Genomic DNA, 20,955 nt, shown 5'->3' with positions numbered 1-20,955 from the left:
CATATCCCAAGATCATAAAAATAATCCTCTGCCAGTGTGTACGGATCATGCCGATGCCTTCCCGCGATCCTCGCTACCTGAAACACATGACACTTAACACTGTAAGCATAAAGGCTTAGTGAGTTCCCCAAAATACCACATACAATACATACGCCACTCAAGGCCATAGCTCTATGGGACCTTCCGACCCATGTCTCTTAGGGAAATTTCGTCCCAACCCTGGTGGACCTTCCGGTCCTACACGTAATGACCTTCCCGTCCATACACTTTTTGACCTTCTGGTCCATAACATGATGACCTTCCGGTCCATAACATACTGCTCATAACATAACATAACACATACATATCACATATCGTCTATCAACATATATCACATACTCTTCTTAGCACATAAGACCTTCCGGTCACACATAAATACCACTCTAGGTAACGTATAGTGAGAAGACTTACCACGTATGTTGCCTAGTAACTCACGTGCTCGGTATCCCTGAACCTCGTAACAATGACCTAGCCCCGCCTAAACACATAAGCAATCATCTCCAATCAATAACGACTCTCCAGGCTAGACTAGTCCCTTCCAATGTCCTCTTAGAAGGCTAAAAGACCATTTTACCCTTCTATTGGTCCAGAAGTCCAAGTGTTGACCAAACCCTAAAAGTCAACGAAAGTCAACTGTAGTCAACGGTCAAACTTTGACCAGACTTGTCGAGTGCACTCGTGTGACTCGCCGAGTCCAAGCGTGTCCCCTGAATCCTTCTAAGGTCTTACTCGACACGTCGAGTGAACCTTCCACTCGACGGGTTGCCATCGGCTATGAATCGTGGGGCATCCCCGACTCGACTCGTCGAGTCCCCTTATGGACTTGGCGAGTTCCTTCCATGGAAACAATCAAATGACTTTCTGAGGTGAGATCTATTTTTCTAACCTATAGATCTGACCTTACCATACTCGATAATCACGTAAAGGTCCGACCTTTACACTCATGCAACGTCGAATATGCTTCTTTTGGCGAAATAGCCTCTAAAATGGCAACCTTGGTTCATATCTCTAATGGAGTAGCATAAAGATGGGAGGTTGGGGTTCTCTGGACCTCTCAAGGTCCAGATCCAGAGTTTAACACTCAAAGGGACATCATAAGCATCATATCCAAGCCAATAAAGGGTACAGAAAACTCTAGATTCAAGGGTTCTACACCAAAACAAAAGAAGGGTCCGATTTAATACCTCTAAGATGGAGTTTCCTTGCTTGAAACCACAAAATAGGAACCCCCTTGACCTTCTTTTGTTGGAATCTCCTTCTTCTTTGCAGAAACCACACCAACAAGGATCAAAATAGCCCTTCTACTCACACCACACGCTCAAGCTCACTAGGGTTTCTCTCTCTCTCGACTGGTAGCCGCAAATGAGGGCCATAAGGTCCCTTAAATAGGGCACAACCTCGAGGATTAAGGGTTTCCACCGACAGCGCTGACTCGTTGAGTCCGTTCATTAATCGAGTCAGCAAACCACGATCCTACTCGACGAGTCTAGGCGTCAACTCGTCGAGTCCATCCTCATAACTCAAAATAAACAATTTAAATATGGTACCTGGAAATCCGGATGTTACAACGCCCTATGTACGGCACCCTCAAGACGAAAGATCAAGTCCAAAATCATAATTAAATGAGTAACCAAATTAAATAAATAGATACTTGAAAATTACCGAGGGTTACAATTCTCCACCACTTGAATCAGACTTCGTCCTCAAAGTTTACCGCCCCAATCAACTCTTGATAGTGCTTTCTCATTTTGTCTTCGGGCTCCCAAGTCCACTGTGACCCCTTGTAGTGCTACCATTGCACCTTCACTAGCTCTACAACCTTGTGCCTCAAGGTCTTCATCTTCCGATCCATAATTGCTAGACGGTCACCACCTGAATATCCTCCAGTGGTACAACTGTGGAATCATCCACCAAACACTTCCGTAGCTGAGAGACATGAAATGTGCTATGAATCTGATTGAGATCGATTGGAAGGTCTAAACGATATGCAACCTGGCCCACCCGAGCCAAAACCATGAAAGGACCAATATACATGGGATCCAACTTGCCCCGCTTCCTGAACCAGATGACACCTTTCCAAGGTGACACCTTCAGGAGAACCATATCTCCTACCTGGAAATACAAAGCTGACCGGTGCCTGTCCTTATAACTCTTCTTCCGACTCTGAGTCGTTTGGAGCCTACTCCGAACCTGCTAAATCAACTTAGTGGTCTTGAGTACCACCTCGGTACTCCCTATAACCCGCAGACCGACCTCGCCCCAACAAATCTGGGTCCTACATTTCCTCCCGTAGAGCATCTTAAAAGGTGGTTGATCGTTGATGATGTGATAACTGTTTTTATACGAAAATTCCGCTAACGGAAGATGCGTATCCCAACTCCCACCAAAATCCAATACGTACGCACGCAACATATCCTCTAGAGTCTGGATAGTCCACTCACTCTGACCATCGGCTTGTGGATGAAATGTTGTAGTAAAATGGAGACGAGTGCCCAAAACATCATGATACCGCTTCCAAAATCTGGAAGTGAATCGAACATCCATGTCAGAAAGCACTGATAGCGGAACCCCATGACGTGCCACCACATCTCTGATATAAATCTCGGCCAACTTTTCTGCATACATACTCTCATGAATCGGATTAAAATGCGCGCTCTTGGTCAAACGATCCACGTTGACCCATATCGAATCTACTCTACGCCCAGTCCTGGGAAGCTTTGTGATAAAATCCATGGTGATGTCTTCCCATTTCCATACAGGAATCTCTAACGGCTACATCTTGCCGCGAGGTCGCTGATGCTCAGCCTTGACCTTCCTGCAGGTCAAACACCGCTCCACGGACCATGGTACGTCTCGCTTCATGCATAGCCATCAATAATCAGGACGAAGATCCCTATACGTATTCGTTACCCCGAGATGGATGAATAACCTCGACTTATGAGCCTCCTCCATCAGAATTCGGCACACACCGCCCCAGTACGGAACCCCGACTCGTCGACGCAGAGTCAATAACCCATGACTATGATAATCGAAGGAAGCCACCCGACACACAATACGCTCGCTTTTCCGGTGTTCTTCTTTCATAGCCTCAATCTGTGCCTCTCGAATCAGCTTCAATAGTGGAGTAATCACAGTCATCCTCAAACATAAACCCCTGATCGGATCCGCGACCACCTTGTGGATAAGATCATCGGCCACCACATTGGCATTCCCTGGGTGATAAAGGATCTCGTAATCATAATCCTTCACCACATCCAACCATCGACGCTGCCTCATATTCAGATTTGGCGGATCCATCAAGTACCTAAGGCTCTTGTGATCCGTGTAGATAATACTGTTGGGTTTGGTGACTAAGACCATAACTATAATTGATATGTACTTGATTGGATAGTAGCATGGGCCTTTTGGATTGCCTTCACTTATGCCACTTCACATGATGACTGGTGGAGAGAGAGTAGAATTTATTATGTGAAATAATAAATTGGTACTCAAAATGATTTTATTAATATATTATAAAATTAATATATTATTTTGAAATCATATTATTGATTTGTATTTGATGAGAAATTAATATGGAATTAATTTTGGGATTAAAGGAACTGATTAATAATGCAGGGGTTGTTTTGCAAATAATTGAATGCTGTGAAACTGGGCTTAGGACTCCATGGAATGGAGTGTTGGAACCTAAAAGCGAACCTCTAGCAATCCTAAGTCCCAGTAGCAATTCCGAAGTATGTATGTTCTGAACTGAAGAGTGGTCCGGAATCTATCCGGAACTGAAGAGTTGAAGAAGAGATGTTTAGAAGTGAAGACATTCCGGAATTGTCATCATGTCCGGAATGTGCGCTGATCTGAAATGAATATTTTGTCCTTATGAAATTAATGAAATTTGTCTTTGTATTGATCTAACACTTCATAGGACTTAGTCTTTTTGTAAAGTTAGACAATCAAAATGTCAGGAACTTCTCTATTGTTTTGTTCTATGTTAGTTTCTCAGTTTATTCATTGTATCCTACACTCCTATTTAAAGGAGCTTTCAATGCAAAGTTAACGACGAATCATTCACTCACTTTTGCCATTTACTAAGTAATTTCAAATCTCTTTCAAAGATTTTTCGTGTTATTCATTTATTAACTTTACTTTGATCTTTTATTCTCGTTCTTCATTTATGACTTGATCATTTATTGAATATACTAACTTAGACTTGACTGGTCTATCCAGGCTTGACTAGAGCATTTATTAGCAAGCAACCATTGATCTTAAGCATTCACTCGAGGTTTGAGTTTTCAAACCTTGTCCTTGCGTATCAGATCTATTTTGTTCTCTCAATTCGTATCAGAGCTTGAGTGGTTGTTCTTTGAATCCATAAGATCAGATTATAGTTGGTTTGAAATTACCTTGGTATTTCAACCATTTCTGTGTTAAGGATAAAAGTTCTTCTATATACCACTTTTGCTTGAAGATATCTTAACTTCAATGGCTGCTTCTAATCCTCAACAAATGATTTCAATGTAAATCGCAAATAGTGTGGGTAGCCCTACACGTGCCCCATTACTAATTGTGGAAGAATATGATCACTGGAAAGTTGGAATGGAAAGATTTTTACTGGCCAAAGATAAAGGTGAAGAAATTTGGAGATCCGTCAAAGAAGGTCATCATGTTCCTGTAAGAACAGTTGTGAGAGATGCTGCTGCCTAGCTTATGGGTCAAGATGAAGCTCGTCCAGCTCCTCTAATTGCAGATGGTATTGAGAAGTTTCATGCTGATCAAGTTGCTTTCTTAGAAATGGTGTTTGGTGTTTCTCCTTCACTCTTTGTGCACATCAAGTTGTGCAAATCAACAAAAGAGATTTGGGACACTCTTCAGGACCTGATTAAAGGTTCGTAAAATATGAAAGACATGCGTCTCACCTCAGTTATTAATGACTTCAATACCTTGAATACCACTCCTGGTAAGTCAGTGGCCTCAGCCTCCAACCGTTACCGAATCGTGGTCAACAACATGACTGCTCATGTGATTGTCCGAACTCCTTTGGAGTACAATCTCAAATTCATAAACAATCTCGGAAAAGGTTGGGGAAATGTGAAATCTTGTCTCCAAAGTAATGGTTCTTTGAAAAAGTTAAAGCTCTATCAACTTTTTGATGAACTTAAAGGACACGAGTCTAATGTCGCTCAAACCATAAGGGAATTCTCCGGAGGCCCTCTTGCTCTTGTCAGTTCTTTCGAACCAACCTTTCCGAACTTGTCTACTTCGGACCCTTTCAAGCCCATTGCTCCATCTGCTCAACCTTACGCACCCATATTACTCACATAAAACTATCTTGTTGATGATTCCAAAGCCTTGGACTCCGAACTCCGTTTCCAATAGGAGTTTGCTCTATTCTCCATGAAATACAAACGTCCTTTCAATCCCTCTTAGAAACCATACCAAAACCGACTCCATGCTCCTCACAAAAAGAATCCTCAACCATATTCAGCTCTCGAACCTCAACCTACTTCAGAGAGTCCTCCTGCATACAAACCAAACATCACTAAGCCAAACTCTACTCCGGAACCTTCTCAGAATCCTAAATTTGACAAACCAAAAATTGTGTGTCATAAGTGTCGCCATGCAAACCACTTTGCTAAAGATTGCCTGGCTGATGCTCTGCAAAAACTAAAAATCAAGGATTCTGCTTATTACATCCGAAAAGCTCAAGAGATAGCTGAAAGTGAAAAAGCCTTCGTAACAACGGTATCAAGGGATGTTGAAGGATATTGGTCATCCGGAGATGATGATGACATGGTAACCGGAAGAAATATGTGTTTGATGGCAAGAAAAGCTGTTGAATGTGATGAAGGGTATTGGTCATCCCGATCAGAAGATGAAGATGATGTTGCTGAACCTCACTACTGCTACATGGCCACCAACGATCCACCTGGTCGAAGCATCGTTCGACAACTAAAATCTATTATTACTGATAATAATTTTGATTCGTCTCTGTGAACCTTATCTAACCCAGATCCAAACAAATATGAGCATCATCTATAAAGCCTATGAGTCTGCCATAGAAGCCAATGAGAAGGAGTGTGAATTAAATCGTCTTAGGTTACGTTTTGAGGATAAAAAATTGAAAATCGAGTCTTTAGAGCGTGAACCTGTAATTTCAAACAATGACTGTATCATTTTAAAAGAAAAATGTGAAATCACCTATTCTGAACGAAATGTCTTGATTTATGATAACAAAACTCGGCTCTACTCGACGAGTTAGACTCTCAACTCGTCGAGTCTCTCAATTAATCTCAAAATAAACACATAATTAACATACCTGGGATTCCAGATGTTACAATTCTCCCCCAGTTGAATTAGATTTCACCCTCGAAATTGCTCCTCAACATCACAGAGATCGAAACAAATAACCCAAAAAGCACCACCGAAGGGTCTCATACCACCCAACTATCTTCCTCCAAGGACACCTGAACCCAACAGGAACCCCCAATCCCGAAAAGGACAGTCCCCTCTGCCACTACGATACATGTTTTGACTCTCCAGAACCTGGAAACTCTAGTGGTCTGTCTCTTTGCTAGACGGCCTTACAAGATATCACTATGTTATTCGCTCCTCGAATAACAGACCCAAATAACTCACTGCCCATCTGATTCTCGTGCTGCGACTGATAAAATCAAGTCACTGACCAATAATTGGCTACCGATCACTCATACCGGATATACTACTCGCTCCAGATCATACTCTAGGAATGAAAGGGTCACATCTTACCAGGGGCCCATCCGTTGTACTGCTATCAGAACTCATCTGAACAATGAACTCTTATCACCTTGTACTCAGACACAAGAAAATGATCGTGCTCATTCAGAAGAATCCTCTGACATCTAATATTCATACCCTAACTTCCCCTCAATTATCTCTTTCAACACTGAGCACCAGGTCAGCTCCCGACCCAACAATTAAACCTCCAATGTTACCCGTTGCATACGCCAATACTTCTCACTGGCTTCCTTCTCACAATAACTATCTCGGCTCATTGTGACACACTAGTCACGAAGTTTGCTTTACTCTAAGAGAAAATTACAATCTCAACTGAAGATCATCTCTCCCTCGACCTCTGTCGTCTACTATTCATTAGTTCCATGCGTCTCGCAACCCTTTCCATACAAATGAACTAGCCCACACAGGTCTAAAACATCAGATGACACACAATACCCCTCAAAATGGAACCCATCTCTGAATCCAAAATCTCATTTTGCCTACTCAATACACCACTAGAGTCGAACTCAAACTCGAGAGTCTGGTCCGACACAGAATTGGAACCACTCGTCCCAATGAGGCACTCAAATCGTGACCCATGACTCGAACTCACGCTTATATCACTTCTCTAATTCATTCTTATTGCGATAACCACACCTTAATTCAGAATATAACGATTCCCGATCATTAAGGAGACCCAGTCTCACCCCTGGTCCGACCACCAGGTTTTCGAAAACTCAAATAATAAGGCCACCCAAGCCTAAAAGTCTTATGCGTCATGCTCTGACTAGCGAATAATACGGCTCCCAGTAGTATCGTAACATTCCCTCTCACTAACCTGTGATGGCCACGACTCCCCGTAGTATCACAACACTCTCTCGCTGACTGGTGAATACTACGGCTCCTCGCAGTATCACAACACTTCTCTTCTCACTGACTCGTCATGGGCTCTCTCCATGGCTTTCCCCTGATAATCCAAAGTGATTACTCCCACTCGGATCCACTCACTCTCTTATCACCCTATAATCTCATCCTCGAGTCATCACCCTTCTGAGTTCATTATCGAATACTCCACGGTCCAACATAGATAGGTACATGTATCCACCCAGGTTAACCATCACTACTCCTGACGACAATCATCGTGACCAAACACTTTTTCTCGCTGCAATTCACATTCTTAGATAGTCACGCTTTGATGTCAAATAGCCGAAGGGCTCCCATTGGAACCATAAATACTAGATACACCACTTGCCATCTCAAACTCAAGACTCAAAATACTCCAAAATTTAGGACATCATACCCGGATACCTTGGTACACATCACAGATTCTCACAATATCTTGCCTCAACCAATGATCTTGTAATCACGACATCATACTCAGACACCGCGATGTACCCTCTCAGAATCTCACAACCGATCTTCTCCTCGCAAAACTTGTAACTTCGAAAAATTCCCAACTGACAAATTGAAACACAGAGGAATGGTCAATGACTGAAAACACGTTGATGAAATCCGAAGCTTCTCCCTATACTGATCACCGCCCGCACTGTGACAACCCAAGTTGTCCCGTTACATTTCCCCATTACCATTAACGGAATATGCCACTGTATAAAAGTTCCGTTAATTAGAGGGCGTCAGTTTAATAAACATTTCCATTTGATTACCTTTAACATGCCGTTAAGTCGTGATAAAAGGAAATAAAAACACAGGACACACATTTTCATTTATTTAGAAAATGTCAAGTTTTATTATTACGACCACTAAATCGGGTGCGACCAAAAGCCCCGTTTAATGGCAGTATCGGGTAAAATTCCACTGAGCCCCGACTGTGAAACCTATATATGGGTGAGTGGAGTCCATTGGAGACTTTTTACACACTCTCTCTCTATACTCTCTCTCTAGACCCGTTTTCGCCCCGAATTCGCAACCAAACGCTTCCAAATTGTAAGTCCGCTTACCCTAGCTTATTCTAAGCGTATTGATTTATGTTTAAAGCCCAAAAACCATCCAAGAAGGCATAGGATAAGGAGTTTACGGCCCAGGAACATTCTAGGGCCGTAAACCCCTAAAAAGGTGCTAAATATGCCTTTAAACTTGACCATAAGTTTAGAAACTATTAGGGGATATAGCCTAGGGGTGTTTAAACACTAAAATACATGGATTTAGGACTCAAAGAAGAGTTTACGGCCCAAGCACATGCTTAGGCCGTAAACTCCACAAGTCATGGTCCCAAATGTGCACCAAACTCATCCTAGGGCTTATTACATAATTTGGGGACTTATTCCTTTGAGTTTAGGACACTTGAACACTCCAAAATGAATTAAAGAAAGGAGTTTACGGCCTATGAATGGTCAAGGCCGTAAACTCCCTAAATCATGCTCAAAAGTGTGATTTTGCCCCCCTAATGGCCTTAGACATTTACCATGAAATACTAGGAGGGGATCTAAGGACTTAAACCCAAGAAAATGAGGGATTTCTTGGAGTTTACGGCCCAATCATTTATCTAGGCCGTAAACTCCCCAAAACCCCCTCAAATGTTGGTTTTAACCACCCAAAATAGCATCCAACTTCATAAGAAAATTCTAGAAAGGCATTAGAGGCTTGAAACTTCACAAATCACTAAGGGTGAGAGTTTACGGCCGTAAACTCCCTTGGGAGAGTTCTTAGGCCGTAAACTCCTATAAAATACCCTTAGAGACCTCAATTCCACTCATGCCTTTTGAGAAAAGTGCTTAGAATAAATCAAGGAACAAGCTAGAAGCATCAAACACCAAGGATTATGACCTTGGGAGTTTACGGCCGTAAACTCCCTTAGGTTGGGCCGTAAACTCCTTGTTTGGTCCATATTGATGCTTTAAACCCCTTTACACCCTTGATACTTGAGTATAGCAAAGTCCCACAGCTGATAGGAGACCCTTAGCACCCTTAAACGCTACCCGGGACCCCAAACACTCAACCAAAAGTGTTTTCCACTCCTTTGAGTGTGTATAATTGTTTAATTAGTATATTATATGCTAATTGTATGTGAACATATGTTATCATATGTTAAAATAGGTCCTTGTGTGTGTTCAAGTCATTGCGTGACCCCGAACGCCTAAACGACACTACCGTCGGACCTACTTACACCAGGTGAGTTCATACCCCTGAATGAACATTTTAAATGCTTTTAAATGTTTTATAGGGGGGGATTACAAGTTAAACATGCCAGTTATCATATCAATCACATGTGATTGATAACCCGCATGCACAAGATTTTACCACTGTACACTGTTTTACCGAGTAGGACACTGTAAATGGCTTTCAAAAAGGGTTTTTAAATTGTTCAAGTTCTTACTTATATTTCTTATCAAAGATTCATTCTCAAAATGATTTATAAAAGATTCCCAAAGATTTCTAAAGGTTTGCACACTTATTTTATCAAAGAATATAAATGCGATTTTCCTGAGTAATAAGGTTTTCAAAGGTTCATGAATACTTTCAATTGTTAATGACTGCTGCTTCGCTTATACTTATTTTATACTCCTACTCTGTAATGCTTTCGCTTATACCTGAAGTCACTTATACTTGATGACACTTATACTTATTCACCCTCTTACTTGGCGATACGAGCCTACTTCGCTTATACTTGAGATCGACTTTACCTCACTTATACTTGATACGCTCTTACTTCACCTGTTGTCATCTCTACTTCGCGATGCGCTTATACTTATTCGACATTTATACTTCACTTGCGACCGCTCTTACTTCACTTATTAGCCACTCCTACTTCACGAGAATCACTTTCACTTGATACCCACTCATGCATAGTTAGATGTATGTCTGTGCTTGTGTAGACACATGTAAATAATGGTTGAAGGACTTAGGAAGGTTTGTCCACCCTATTTCCTTTTCTTCGTTGAGATGTGGTCTGGTGGGATCGGATATCCATCCGAAGGTCGTTTGATTCATTAGTTATATACTATGTTTAGGAGCTTAGTCATACGGGTTATTCCAGTCAGTTCAGTTAAGAGTCTCAACCCCTATTTTATACTTTCGTTAGAAACCCACTATTGGAAAGTCTCTACCTCTAGTCCAGCACTTTCATTAGAAACCCACTATTTGGGATGCATCTTCGGGACGCAGCCTTCTCCGTCGTCTAGTTGGTAACCAGAGTCTCCTGTAGGGAGAGCGGACATTATGTGTGTAGGCTTATACGGGATTGACAACCCCGCACCCTGACTGCTAGCTACAGTCCACGGCCCACCAAGCCAAGGGGTGACAAATGTCACATTAAATAGATGCCCGTAGGGTGTCTGGAACTCTAGTCAGTATGGTTACGAGTATCCTGGGTTGCCTTATAATTCATGGCTTTAAGGTAACGGTAGTTCGTCAGCAATTTACACTGTATGCTGATGTCACTTTTCAGAGTCGCACTGTTTTGACCTTGCTAGCGGTATCTTTCATTTGATACTGTCTGGGGTCTATAGTCTCTGTTTCGACCTTGCTAGCTGTATCTTTCATTTGATACTGTCTGGGGTCTATAGTCTCTGTTTCGACCTTGCTAGCTGTATCTTTCATTTGATACTGTCTGGGGTCTATAGTCTCTGTTTCGACCTTGCTAGCTGTATCTTTCATTTGATACTGTCTGGGGTCTATAGCCTCTGTTTCGACCTTGCTAGCTGTATCTTTCATTTGATACTGTCTGGGGTCTATAGCCTCTGTTTCGACCTTGCTAGCTGTATCTTTCATTTGATACTGTCTGGGGTCTATAGCCTCTGTTTCGACCTTGCTAGCTGTATCTTTCATTTGATACTGTCTGGGGTCTATAGTCTCTGTTTAGACCTTACTAGCTGTACCTTTCACCTAGTACCTTCTGGGGTCTATGTCTCCCCTTAGTTAGACTGAACCAGGCGTATCATTTGATTGATACCTCCCTGGAGTCTATGATTCTTGCCTTAGTCAACAGTCCTCACTGCTGAGGCGTATGATATTCCCTGATGTCGTTTGCTTTCCTCAATATTCAAATTTAGTATTTTGATAATGATAGCAACTTAGGGAAAACTACTTTTTACCACACATCACTGACTAGTCTTGGTAGAAGGCTGCTTTATTTAAAGAAAATATAGGATTTTCTAGAAAAGACTCTAATACTCTGAAACCTCTTAAACTATTACTTTATTAAGTTATTTGAATGAAATGTCACTAAATGCTTATGAACTCACCAGCATTTGTAAAAATGCTGATACTCGATTTTCAAATAACTTGTAATCTCAGGTCCGCAATTAGACAGGTACCTCCCCCGGAGCTGCTGATGAAGATGGCTTAGTACCTTGCTGTACTTATTATATTAAATGTATTACTTCGATACTATGTAATGTAACCATGTAAAATTATTACTATTAATGCAATGTATTGTTGTACTTTGATTACTATATGCATGTGTTGTGATACTTGACATGACGTCATCCACCCCAGAACGTTTCCGCCGTTCCGGTTTTGGGGTGTGACAGATTGGTATCAGAGCATTGTTTATAGTGAGCTAAGTATATCAATTCATAAAAGATATACAGCCTATAAATACAATGGGATAAAACACTCTGACCAAGAATTATACTTTAAAATATAACCAAATTTTACCAAAGTATAATAACATCCAGAATCTAAACACTCGAACAAAAGTATCACAAGAAGAACAATAATAAAAGTCTTCGGATGTTGAGCACTACAGTCAGACCTGGGCAGTTATGTAATCGTAAGCTGGGATAAATGTAACCTGATCAACTACATTTATCCGAGATGCGATGAACGTGTGCTCGGGAGTGATAGTGGTGTGCAGCAGATCTGAAACTTACCAAATAGGAATTCTAGAGCCAAACATAAAGTTAAAATACTATAGGAGTATTTTAGAACGCTAAAAGATCCACACTAATCCCAGAATCATAATCAGAAGATAAAATCCAATCAAGAATTAAAATACCATGGGGGTATTTTAGAATCTATAAACAACCTTGCGTGAATAATTAAAAAGACCCTTATCGATATACCTACAACTACAGAGGGTGTACTTCCAAAATTTTATATAATAAGGATCCCATAGGCTAAGAATGTGTGGTTTCGCTCTGTTTCCTTTTCCTCGTTGGGATGTGGTCCTAGAGTAGTATCACATATTCGAAGGCCTATCGGATCTAAGCTATATAGGATTTGTATACCCTGTGTAATCGTAGCAGGACTCGATATGGATCATACAGTGAAATGTTAATAATCCCTTAGGATTCTTTAGACATTTCCATTCTCGCGCGAACCCTGTAGAAAACCCTACCCACTTCAGTGCTTGACAGAAGAGTTGATTCCGACCCCAAGGAGATTCATTGAGAAGATTTCCTGTTCGGAAATAAATGAACTGGGTCGAGACTATTGAATGCACCAAGTGCCCATATTCTCTTAGGGACAGTGGTGAGAGATTCGCCTAAACTTCGGAGATTCCCAGTCATCCATCATGAAGTGATGACACCCACAGTTGGAATCAGAAGGAAGGCGGAGTAGAAACTTGATATGTCCATATGAGAAGATAACCCTAGGAAACTACGCCAAAGGAAGCCAACGCCGATTCTAGTCAAAGATACGAGGCAGACCGAGGGAGCTAATACATGGAACCCGGGAATTGTCTTTTCCTCATATTCGTCACGATAATTCACCCTTAAAATGATGCAATTTAGTGAGTTAGTGGTTACACTACTCACAATATGTGTTAGGTAAATCGTCGTTTCCCGTTGCCAGATACACGATTAGGGCGGATCCCCGCGTCTCTATTGAGAGAATTTTAGCCATCTGCCCTTGTGAGCCTCTCTTTCCATGATTTCGTTCCGAGCCGTTCTCAATTCTCTCCAGGCCGGAGAGTGAAACCTTTCCCAGTATAAAAGTAACTTAGTAGGAACGACTCGCATCTTATGGCCTTTTTCCGATACTCATACTCCTACTTCGATTACCAGGACTACATCATAGGGATGTAGGTCAACGTTCAAACAACCAGTACCCGAGGCACGGGAAAAATTTATGCCTAATACGTTCAGGACAGAAATGTCCAGGGTTAACCATCGTCTCTCATTACCTTGTATTCCTTTCCGTGTAGGAAAATCCATGCCATCGAAGAAGCGTAACCAATCCGCAAGCAAGAAAACTGCAGGCACGTATACATAAGGGATTAAAAATACTCTTACCAAGCTGCAGTCTCAGCAGCCGTAGCAGCTGTCATGGCTCACCTGAATGCTAACAACGCCAATGTTAGCAAGGGCCCTGTCGGGATTCCAAATCCTGGCAATGGACGACAGCAACCCACTCTTCCACACTCAGCCACCCAAGAACCTCCACTGAACCCACTAAAGAGAAAACTCAAGATAGAGGAGGGAAGTACCTCGGCTCCAGGACCTTCCGAAGAGCAACGAGCTGAGGCAGTCGATACCCCTGTAAATCCTTCCCTCCCGACCTCAAGAAGACCATACCTAGGAGACCTTCCCCACTGCAGCAAGTGCAGCTACCATCATTATGGTACCTGCCGGGAACTCTATTGTGCTAGGTGCCACATGCTGGGGCATACTGCTCGTGTCTGCAGAACCCCGGTTGAGTTCATTACACCAACCACCAATGTGGCGACCCGTATAGTTTGCCACCTATGTGGTAAAATGGGACACTTTAAGAGGGACTGCCCAACCGAAGAGAAAGACAAAGACATAGAAGGAGCCTGACACTACTGCTTAGGGAGAAGCAGCAAGGAAACTCGTTAGATTTTTGGTACGTCTCTCGATCCCGGATAACTAATCTAAGAACAATAAAAGACTAATTCAAATATAAATTCTTTCCAGTAAGGCGAAAGTCGCAGCACTGTTAAAGAAATTTAAATTCATTAGGTAAAACTATAATGGCTAAACATATACGTTACGACCATGTATATTTAGGATGGACAGACCTAGAGTGAGCGAATGCCGCCTCTTTTCCTGTTCCTCGTTTGGTTGTGGATTTAGGGCGGGGTCGCTCAGTCAACAGTCCTCCCCACCTTAAATATACATGACTAGTATATGTGAGGTGATTATAGAAATGCCTCGTGAGAACCCATTCAAGAAAAGATACTCTAATCGGAAGCACTTAGAACTCTCTATAGTTCCGCATTGACTCTAATCGGTCCAAGTATCCGCAATAGTGATACATAGGACGAAACCCGAGACGCCTAGAACTTGTGTGCCTGTTCGGCACATGACTCTATTGATCTTCGCTTTATATCATGTCGAAGTGTGCCAACTTCGACGACTCTATTGAGCACGGTTTGACTTCGTGCAACCATGTGTACATTCTTAGTGCTGTGAGCTTTCTCCATGGCCATATCGGCAAATAAAGGTTCCTCCGAACCCGAACCTAACACAAATAATCACATCTAATGCAATCCGTCAATCGTCCCTCTTATCTCAAACCTTCCGAAGTACTCAAGCGAGGGTACCCCACGCCGTCGACCGACCCCTCGTAGTCAAATGAACACCGAAGTGAAAGGCACTGCAGATACCTCAGAAAACGACAACTATCCGAGGCATACTCCGTTGAGTCCCCTGGGAGACCCTTCTCACCTCGCACATCAGGTTCGTGAACCTAGAGAATAGAACTCATGAGGCTGGCCACTATGACCAGGTATACTGTTGGCATCCATCAAGTATTGGCGGTTAAGCCAAGCATGAGTTCTACCATGAACCTCTTCGCAAAACACTTTCACCCCATTCGATAACATAGGAGCAGAAATCAAGAGAACTACTGCGGATTGAGCTAGTAAAGTTCCAAGTGAAGAGACCCTATACCCACTAGATTTGACTTAGACCGAGAAAAACTCAGAACCTTCGGGAGAGTAGTTGCGGTAGGTGCTCGCACTACTCCTGCACCTTGTCCACCAAGTTATAGACCAATGGTGCTTATCATTCTCCACCCTCTCGCAAGGAGGAAATCGTCGTCGCCCTGTAGACAATAGGCTTCATTCTCCGAAGTGAACACTAGGATACCGAGAACCACAGGATAACCTTCGCAGCCAAGAATACTTGGCTAAGTGCGAAGGTAGTTGCGTTAAATCTCATGACCCGGATCCCGAAGAGATTATAGACTCGACACCATAGTCTTATTGGTGTTAGTCGAGGGATTATGCAGGAGCACGCACTTTCCACACTAGAATAAACCATAGTCTTAGAGATTCCTTGGACAAATAGGTGTTCCCCGAATACTATCCCAAGCAGAGATAGTAGGACCACCTCCGGAGATAGTCCAACACTCGTCTGGTGAAGCCCTATCTCCCCGATTCTCAGGGTTTCCGTATCTCAAGCGTTGTTGATGCAGGTCCATTTTGCACAAGCTTGGGATAGACACTCTATAGCAAACCGATAACCATAATCGCGCAACCCACTTGATGATCTAGGAAGCCTCTATCAGCCAGTTGAAAGAAAGCATGAAACTGGAGACCACTTGAGATTCCTAAGAACCAACCCGAAGGACTACACTATCAGTACGAGAGAGAACGTTAGGAACTTCAGAATGGCGATCACGCCAGTGATGATCTTGCCATAGAAGTACACTATGTTTTAAGTACTGAAAGGCTCTAACCTTCCGAGAGCGTTGGACCATCCGAGAATACTCATGGAGACTTGGTCCAACCCTCTCCAGGCTGCCACTACCTTCGGAGATGCCACCAGATTCACACCCGATCGATCCACTTCTTAGAATTGATATGTGATTTCCTGACAACACTCTTCGTGCCTCACTCACCTTGATAGAATCCATCGAGAACCCTGACTTCATAGATACACCAGTCGGAACCCGCTAGCTACACTAGACGGAATGCGCATCCCGTATGTGAAGGTCTGTGAGAAAGACAAACACAGACTAGGAATCACTTGGGAATGCGAGGGCAACCGTATAGGAAGTACTCCCTTACCTCTACTCGGCAATTCATACCTACTTCCTTGCCTAGAGCTGAATTTCGGGACGAAATTCCCTCTAACGGGGGGATGATATGACAACCCAAGTTGTCCCGTTACATTTCCCCATTACCATTAACGGAATATGCCACTGTATAAAAGTTCCGTTAATTAGAGGGCATCAGTTTAATAAACATTTCCATTTGATTACCTTTAACATGCCGTTAAGTCGTGATAAAAGGAAATAAAAACACTGGACACACATTTTCATTTATTTAGAAAATGTCAAGTTTTATTATTACGACCACTAAATCGGGTGCGACCAAAAGCCCCGTTTAACGGCAGTATCGGGTAAAATTCCACTGAGCCCCGACTGTGAAACCTATATATGGGTGAGTGGAGTCCATTGGAGACTTTTTACACTCTCTCTCTATACTCTCTCTCTAGACCCGTTTTCGCCCCGAATTCGCAACCAAACGCTTCCAAATTGTAAGTCCGCTTACCCTAGCTTATTCTAAGCGTATTGATTTATGTTTAAAGCCCAAAAACCATCCAAGAAGGCATAGGATAAGGAGTTTACGGCCCAGGAACATTCTAGGGCCGTAAACCCCTAAAAAGGTGCTAAATATGCCTTTAAACTTGACCATAAGTTTAGAAACTATTAGGGGATATAGCCTAGGGGTGTTTAAACACTAAAATACATGGATTTAGGACTCAAAGAAGAGTTTACGGCCCAAGCACATGCTTAGGCCGTAAACTCCACAAGTCATGGTCCCAAATGTGCACCAAACTCATCCTAGGGCTTATTACATAATTTGGGGACTTATTCCTTTGAGTTTAGGACACTTGAACACTCCAAAATGAATTAAAGAAAGGAGTTTACGGACCATGAATGGTCAAGGCCGTAAACTCCCTAAATCATGCTCAAAAGTGTGATTTTGCCCCCTAATGGCCTTAGACATTTACCATGAAATACTAGGAGGGGATCTAAGGACTTAAACCCAAGAAAATGAGGGATTTCTTGGAGTTTACGGCCCAATCATTTATCTAGGCTGTAAACTCCCCAAAACCCCCTCAAATGTTGGTTTTAACCACCCAAAATAGCATCCAACTTCATAAGAAAATTCTAGAAAGGCATTAGAGGCTTGAAACTTCACAAATCACTAAGGGTGAGAGTTTACGGCCGTAAACTCCCTTGGGAGAGTTCTTAGGCAGTAAAATCCTATAAAATACCCTTAGAGACCTCAATTCCACTCATGCCTTTTGAGAAAAGTGCTTAGAATAAATCAAGGAACAAGCTAGAAGCATCAAACACCAAGGATTATGACCTTGGGAGTTTACGGCCGTAAACTCCCTTAGGTTGGGCCGTGAACTCCTTGTTTGGTCCATATTGATGCTTTAAACCCCTTTACACCCTTGATACTTGAGTATAGCAAAGTCCCACAGCTGATAGGAGACCCTTAGCACCCTTAAACGCTACCCGGGACCCCAAACACTCAACCAAAAGTGTTTTCCACTCCTTTGAGTGTGTATAATTGTTTAATTAGTATATTATATGCTAATTGTATGTGAACATATGTTATCATATGTTAAAATAGGTCGTTGTGTGTGTTCAAGTCATTGCGTGACCCCGAACGCCTAAACGGCACTACCGTCGGACCTACTTACACCAGGTGAGTTCATACCCCTGAATGAACCTTTTAAATGCTTTTAAATGTTTTATAGGGGGGGATTACAAGTTAAACATGCCAGTTATCATATCAATCACATGTGATTGATAACCCGCATGCACAAGATTTTACCACTTTACACTGTTTTACCGAGTAGGACACTGTAAATGGCTTTCAAAAAGGGTTTTTAAATTGTTCAAGTTCTTACTTATATTGCTTATCAAAGATTCATTCTCAAAATGATTTATAAAAGATTCCCAAAGATTTCTAAAGGTTTTCACACTTATTTTATCAAAGAATATAAATGCGATTTTCCTGAGTAATAAGGTTTTCAAAGGTTCATGAATACTTTCAATTGTTAATGAATGCTGCTTCGCTTATACTTATTTTATACTCCTACTCTGTAATGCTTTCGCTTATACCTGAAGTCACTTATACTTGATGACACTTATACTTATTCACCCTCTTACTTGGCGATACGAGCCTACTTCGCTTATACTTGAGATCGACTTTACCTCACTTATACTTGATACGCTCTTACTTCACCTGTTGTCATCTCTACTTCGCGATGCGCTTATACTTATTCGACATTTATACTTCACTTGCGACCGCTCTTACTTCACTTATTAGCCACTCCTACTTCACGAGAATCACTTTCACTTGATACCCACTCATGCATAGTTAGATGTATGTCTGTGCTTGTGTAGACACATGTAAATAATGGTTGAAGGACTTAGGAAGGTTTGTCCACCCTATTTCCTTTTCTTCGTTGAGATGTGGTCTGGTGGGATCGGATATCCATCCGAAGGTCGTTTGATTCATTAGTTATATACTATGTTTAGGAGCTTAGTCATACGGGTTATTCCAGTCAATTCAGTTAAGAGTCTCAACCCCTATTTTATACTTTCGTTAGAAACCCACTATTGGAAAGTCTCTACCTCTAGTCCAACACTTTCATTAGAAACCCACTATTTGGGATGCATCTTCGGGACACGGCCTTCTCCGTCGTCTAGTTGGTAACCAGAGTCTCCTGTAGGGAGAGCGGACATTATGTGTGTAGGCTTATACGGGATTGACAACCCCGCACCCTGACTGCTAGCTACAGTCCACGGCCCACCAAGCCAAGGGGTGACAAATGTCACATTAAATAGATGCCCGTAGGGTGTCTGGAACTCTAGTCAGTATGGTTACGAGTATCCTGGGTTGCCTTATAATTCATGGCTTTAAGGTAACGGTAGTTCGTCAGCAATTTACACTGTATGCTGATGTCACTTTTCAGAGTCGCACTGTTTTGACCTTGCTAGCGGTATCTTTCATTTGATACTGTCTGGGGTCTATAGTCTCTGTTTCGACCTTGCTAGCTGTATCTTTCATTTGATACTGTCTGGGGTCTATAGTCTCTGTTTCGACCTTGCTAGCTGTATCTTTCATTTGATACTGTCTGGGGTCTATAGCCTCTGTTTCGACCTTGCTAGCTGTATCTTTCATTTGATACTGTCTGGGGTCTATAGTCTCTGTTTCGACCTTGCTAGCTGTATCTTTCATTTGATACTGTCTGGGGTCTATAGTCTCTGTTGCGACCTTGCTAGCTGTATCTTTCATTTGATACTGTCTGGGGTCTATAGCCTCTGTTTCGACCTTGCTAGCTGTATCTTTTATTTGATACTGTCTGGGGTCTATAGTCTCTGTTTAGACCTTACTAGCTGTACCTTTCACCTAGTACCTTCTGGGGTCTATGTCTCCCCTTAGTTAGACTGAACCAGGCGTATCATTTGATTAATACCTCCCTGGAGTCTATGATTCTTGCCTTAGTCAGCAGTCCTCACTGCTGAGGCGTATGATATTCCCTGATGTCGTTTGCTTTCCTCAATATTCAAATTTAGTATTTTGATAATGATAGCAACTTAGGGAAAACTAATTTTTACCACACATCACTGACCAGTCTTGGTAGAAGGCTGCTTTATTTAAAGAAAATATAGGATTTTCTGGAAAAGACTCTAATACTCTGAAACCTCTTAAACTATTACTTTATTAAGTTATTTGAATGAAATGTCACTAAATGCTTATGAACTCACCAGCATTTGTAAAAATGCTGATACTCGATTTTCAAATAACTTGTAATCTCAGGTCAGCAATTAGACAGGTACCTCCCCCGGAGCTGCTGATGAAGATGGCTTAGTACCTTGCTGTACTTATTATATTAAATGTATTACTTCGATACTATGTAATGTAACCATGTAAAATTATTACTATTAATGCAATGTATTGTTGTACTTTGATTACTATATGCATGTGTTGTGATACTTGACATGACGTCATCCACCCCAGAACGTTTCCGTCGTTCCGGTTTTGGGGTGTGACACGCACAAACTACTCACACCGACTCTGTAATTGGTTGATAAATCAACTGCTGCCCCACCTGGAGTATAGATCACATTCTATACCTATACCCGCAAATCCCAACCATTGCACCTTGAACTCGGCGACCCAACCGCCTTGAACCCAACAATTGCAAATCCGCAGAAAATTCCTAGCCATAATAAATTCTCTGGCCAACGACAATATGTCATGGATTCACT

At 42.1% G+C, this 20,955-nt stretch overlaps 1 protein-coding gene across 3 annotated transcripts in view; it reads left to right on the top strand.

The window, feature by feature from the left end:
* Nucleotides 1–20,626, top strand: part of LOC111901526 (F-box/kelch-repeat protein At3g06240) — a 29,941-nt gene extending 9,315 nt beyond the window's left edge. The window contains exon 2 of one of the 3 annotated variants that reach the window (XM_052770609.1): nucleotides 20,504–20,626. In XM_052770609.1, coding sequence (XP_052626569.1) covers nucleotides 20,504–20,541 — 38 coding nt within the window. In that variant the 3' untranslated portion in view covers nucleotides 20,542–20,626. Of the gene's footprint in view, nucleotides 1–3,654; nucleotides 4,094–12,039; nucleotides 12,189–20,503 lie in introns of those variants that run through there. The other 2 variants (XM_052770608.1, XM_052770607.1) reach the window with 2 other exon arrangements.
* Nucleotides 20,627–20,955: the final 329 nt, after the last annotated feature.

The sequence above is a fragment of the Lactuca sativa genome, chromosome 4, assembly GCF_002870075.4.
Source record: "Lactuca sativa cultivar Salinas chromosome 4, Lsat_Salinas_v11, whole genome shotgun sequence".
NCBI lineage: Eukaryota > Viridiplantae > Streptophyta > Magnoliopsida > Asterales > Asteraceae > Lactuca > Lactuca sativa.
This window is presented reverse-complemented; position numbering and strand designations above follow the sequence as displayed.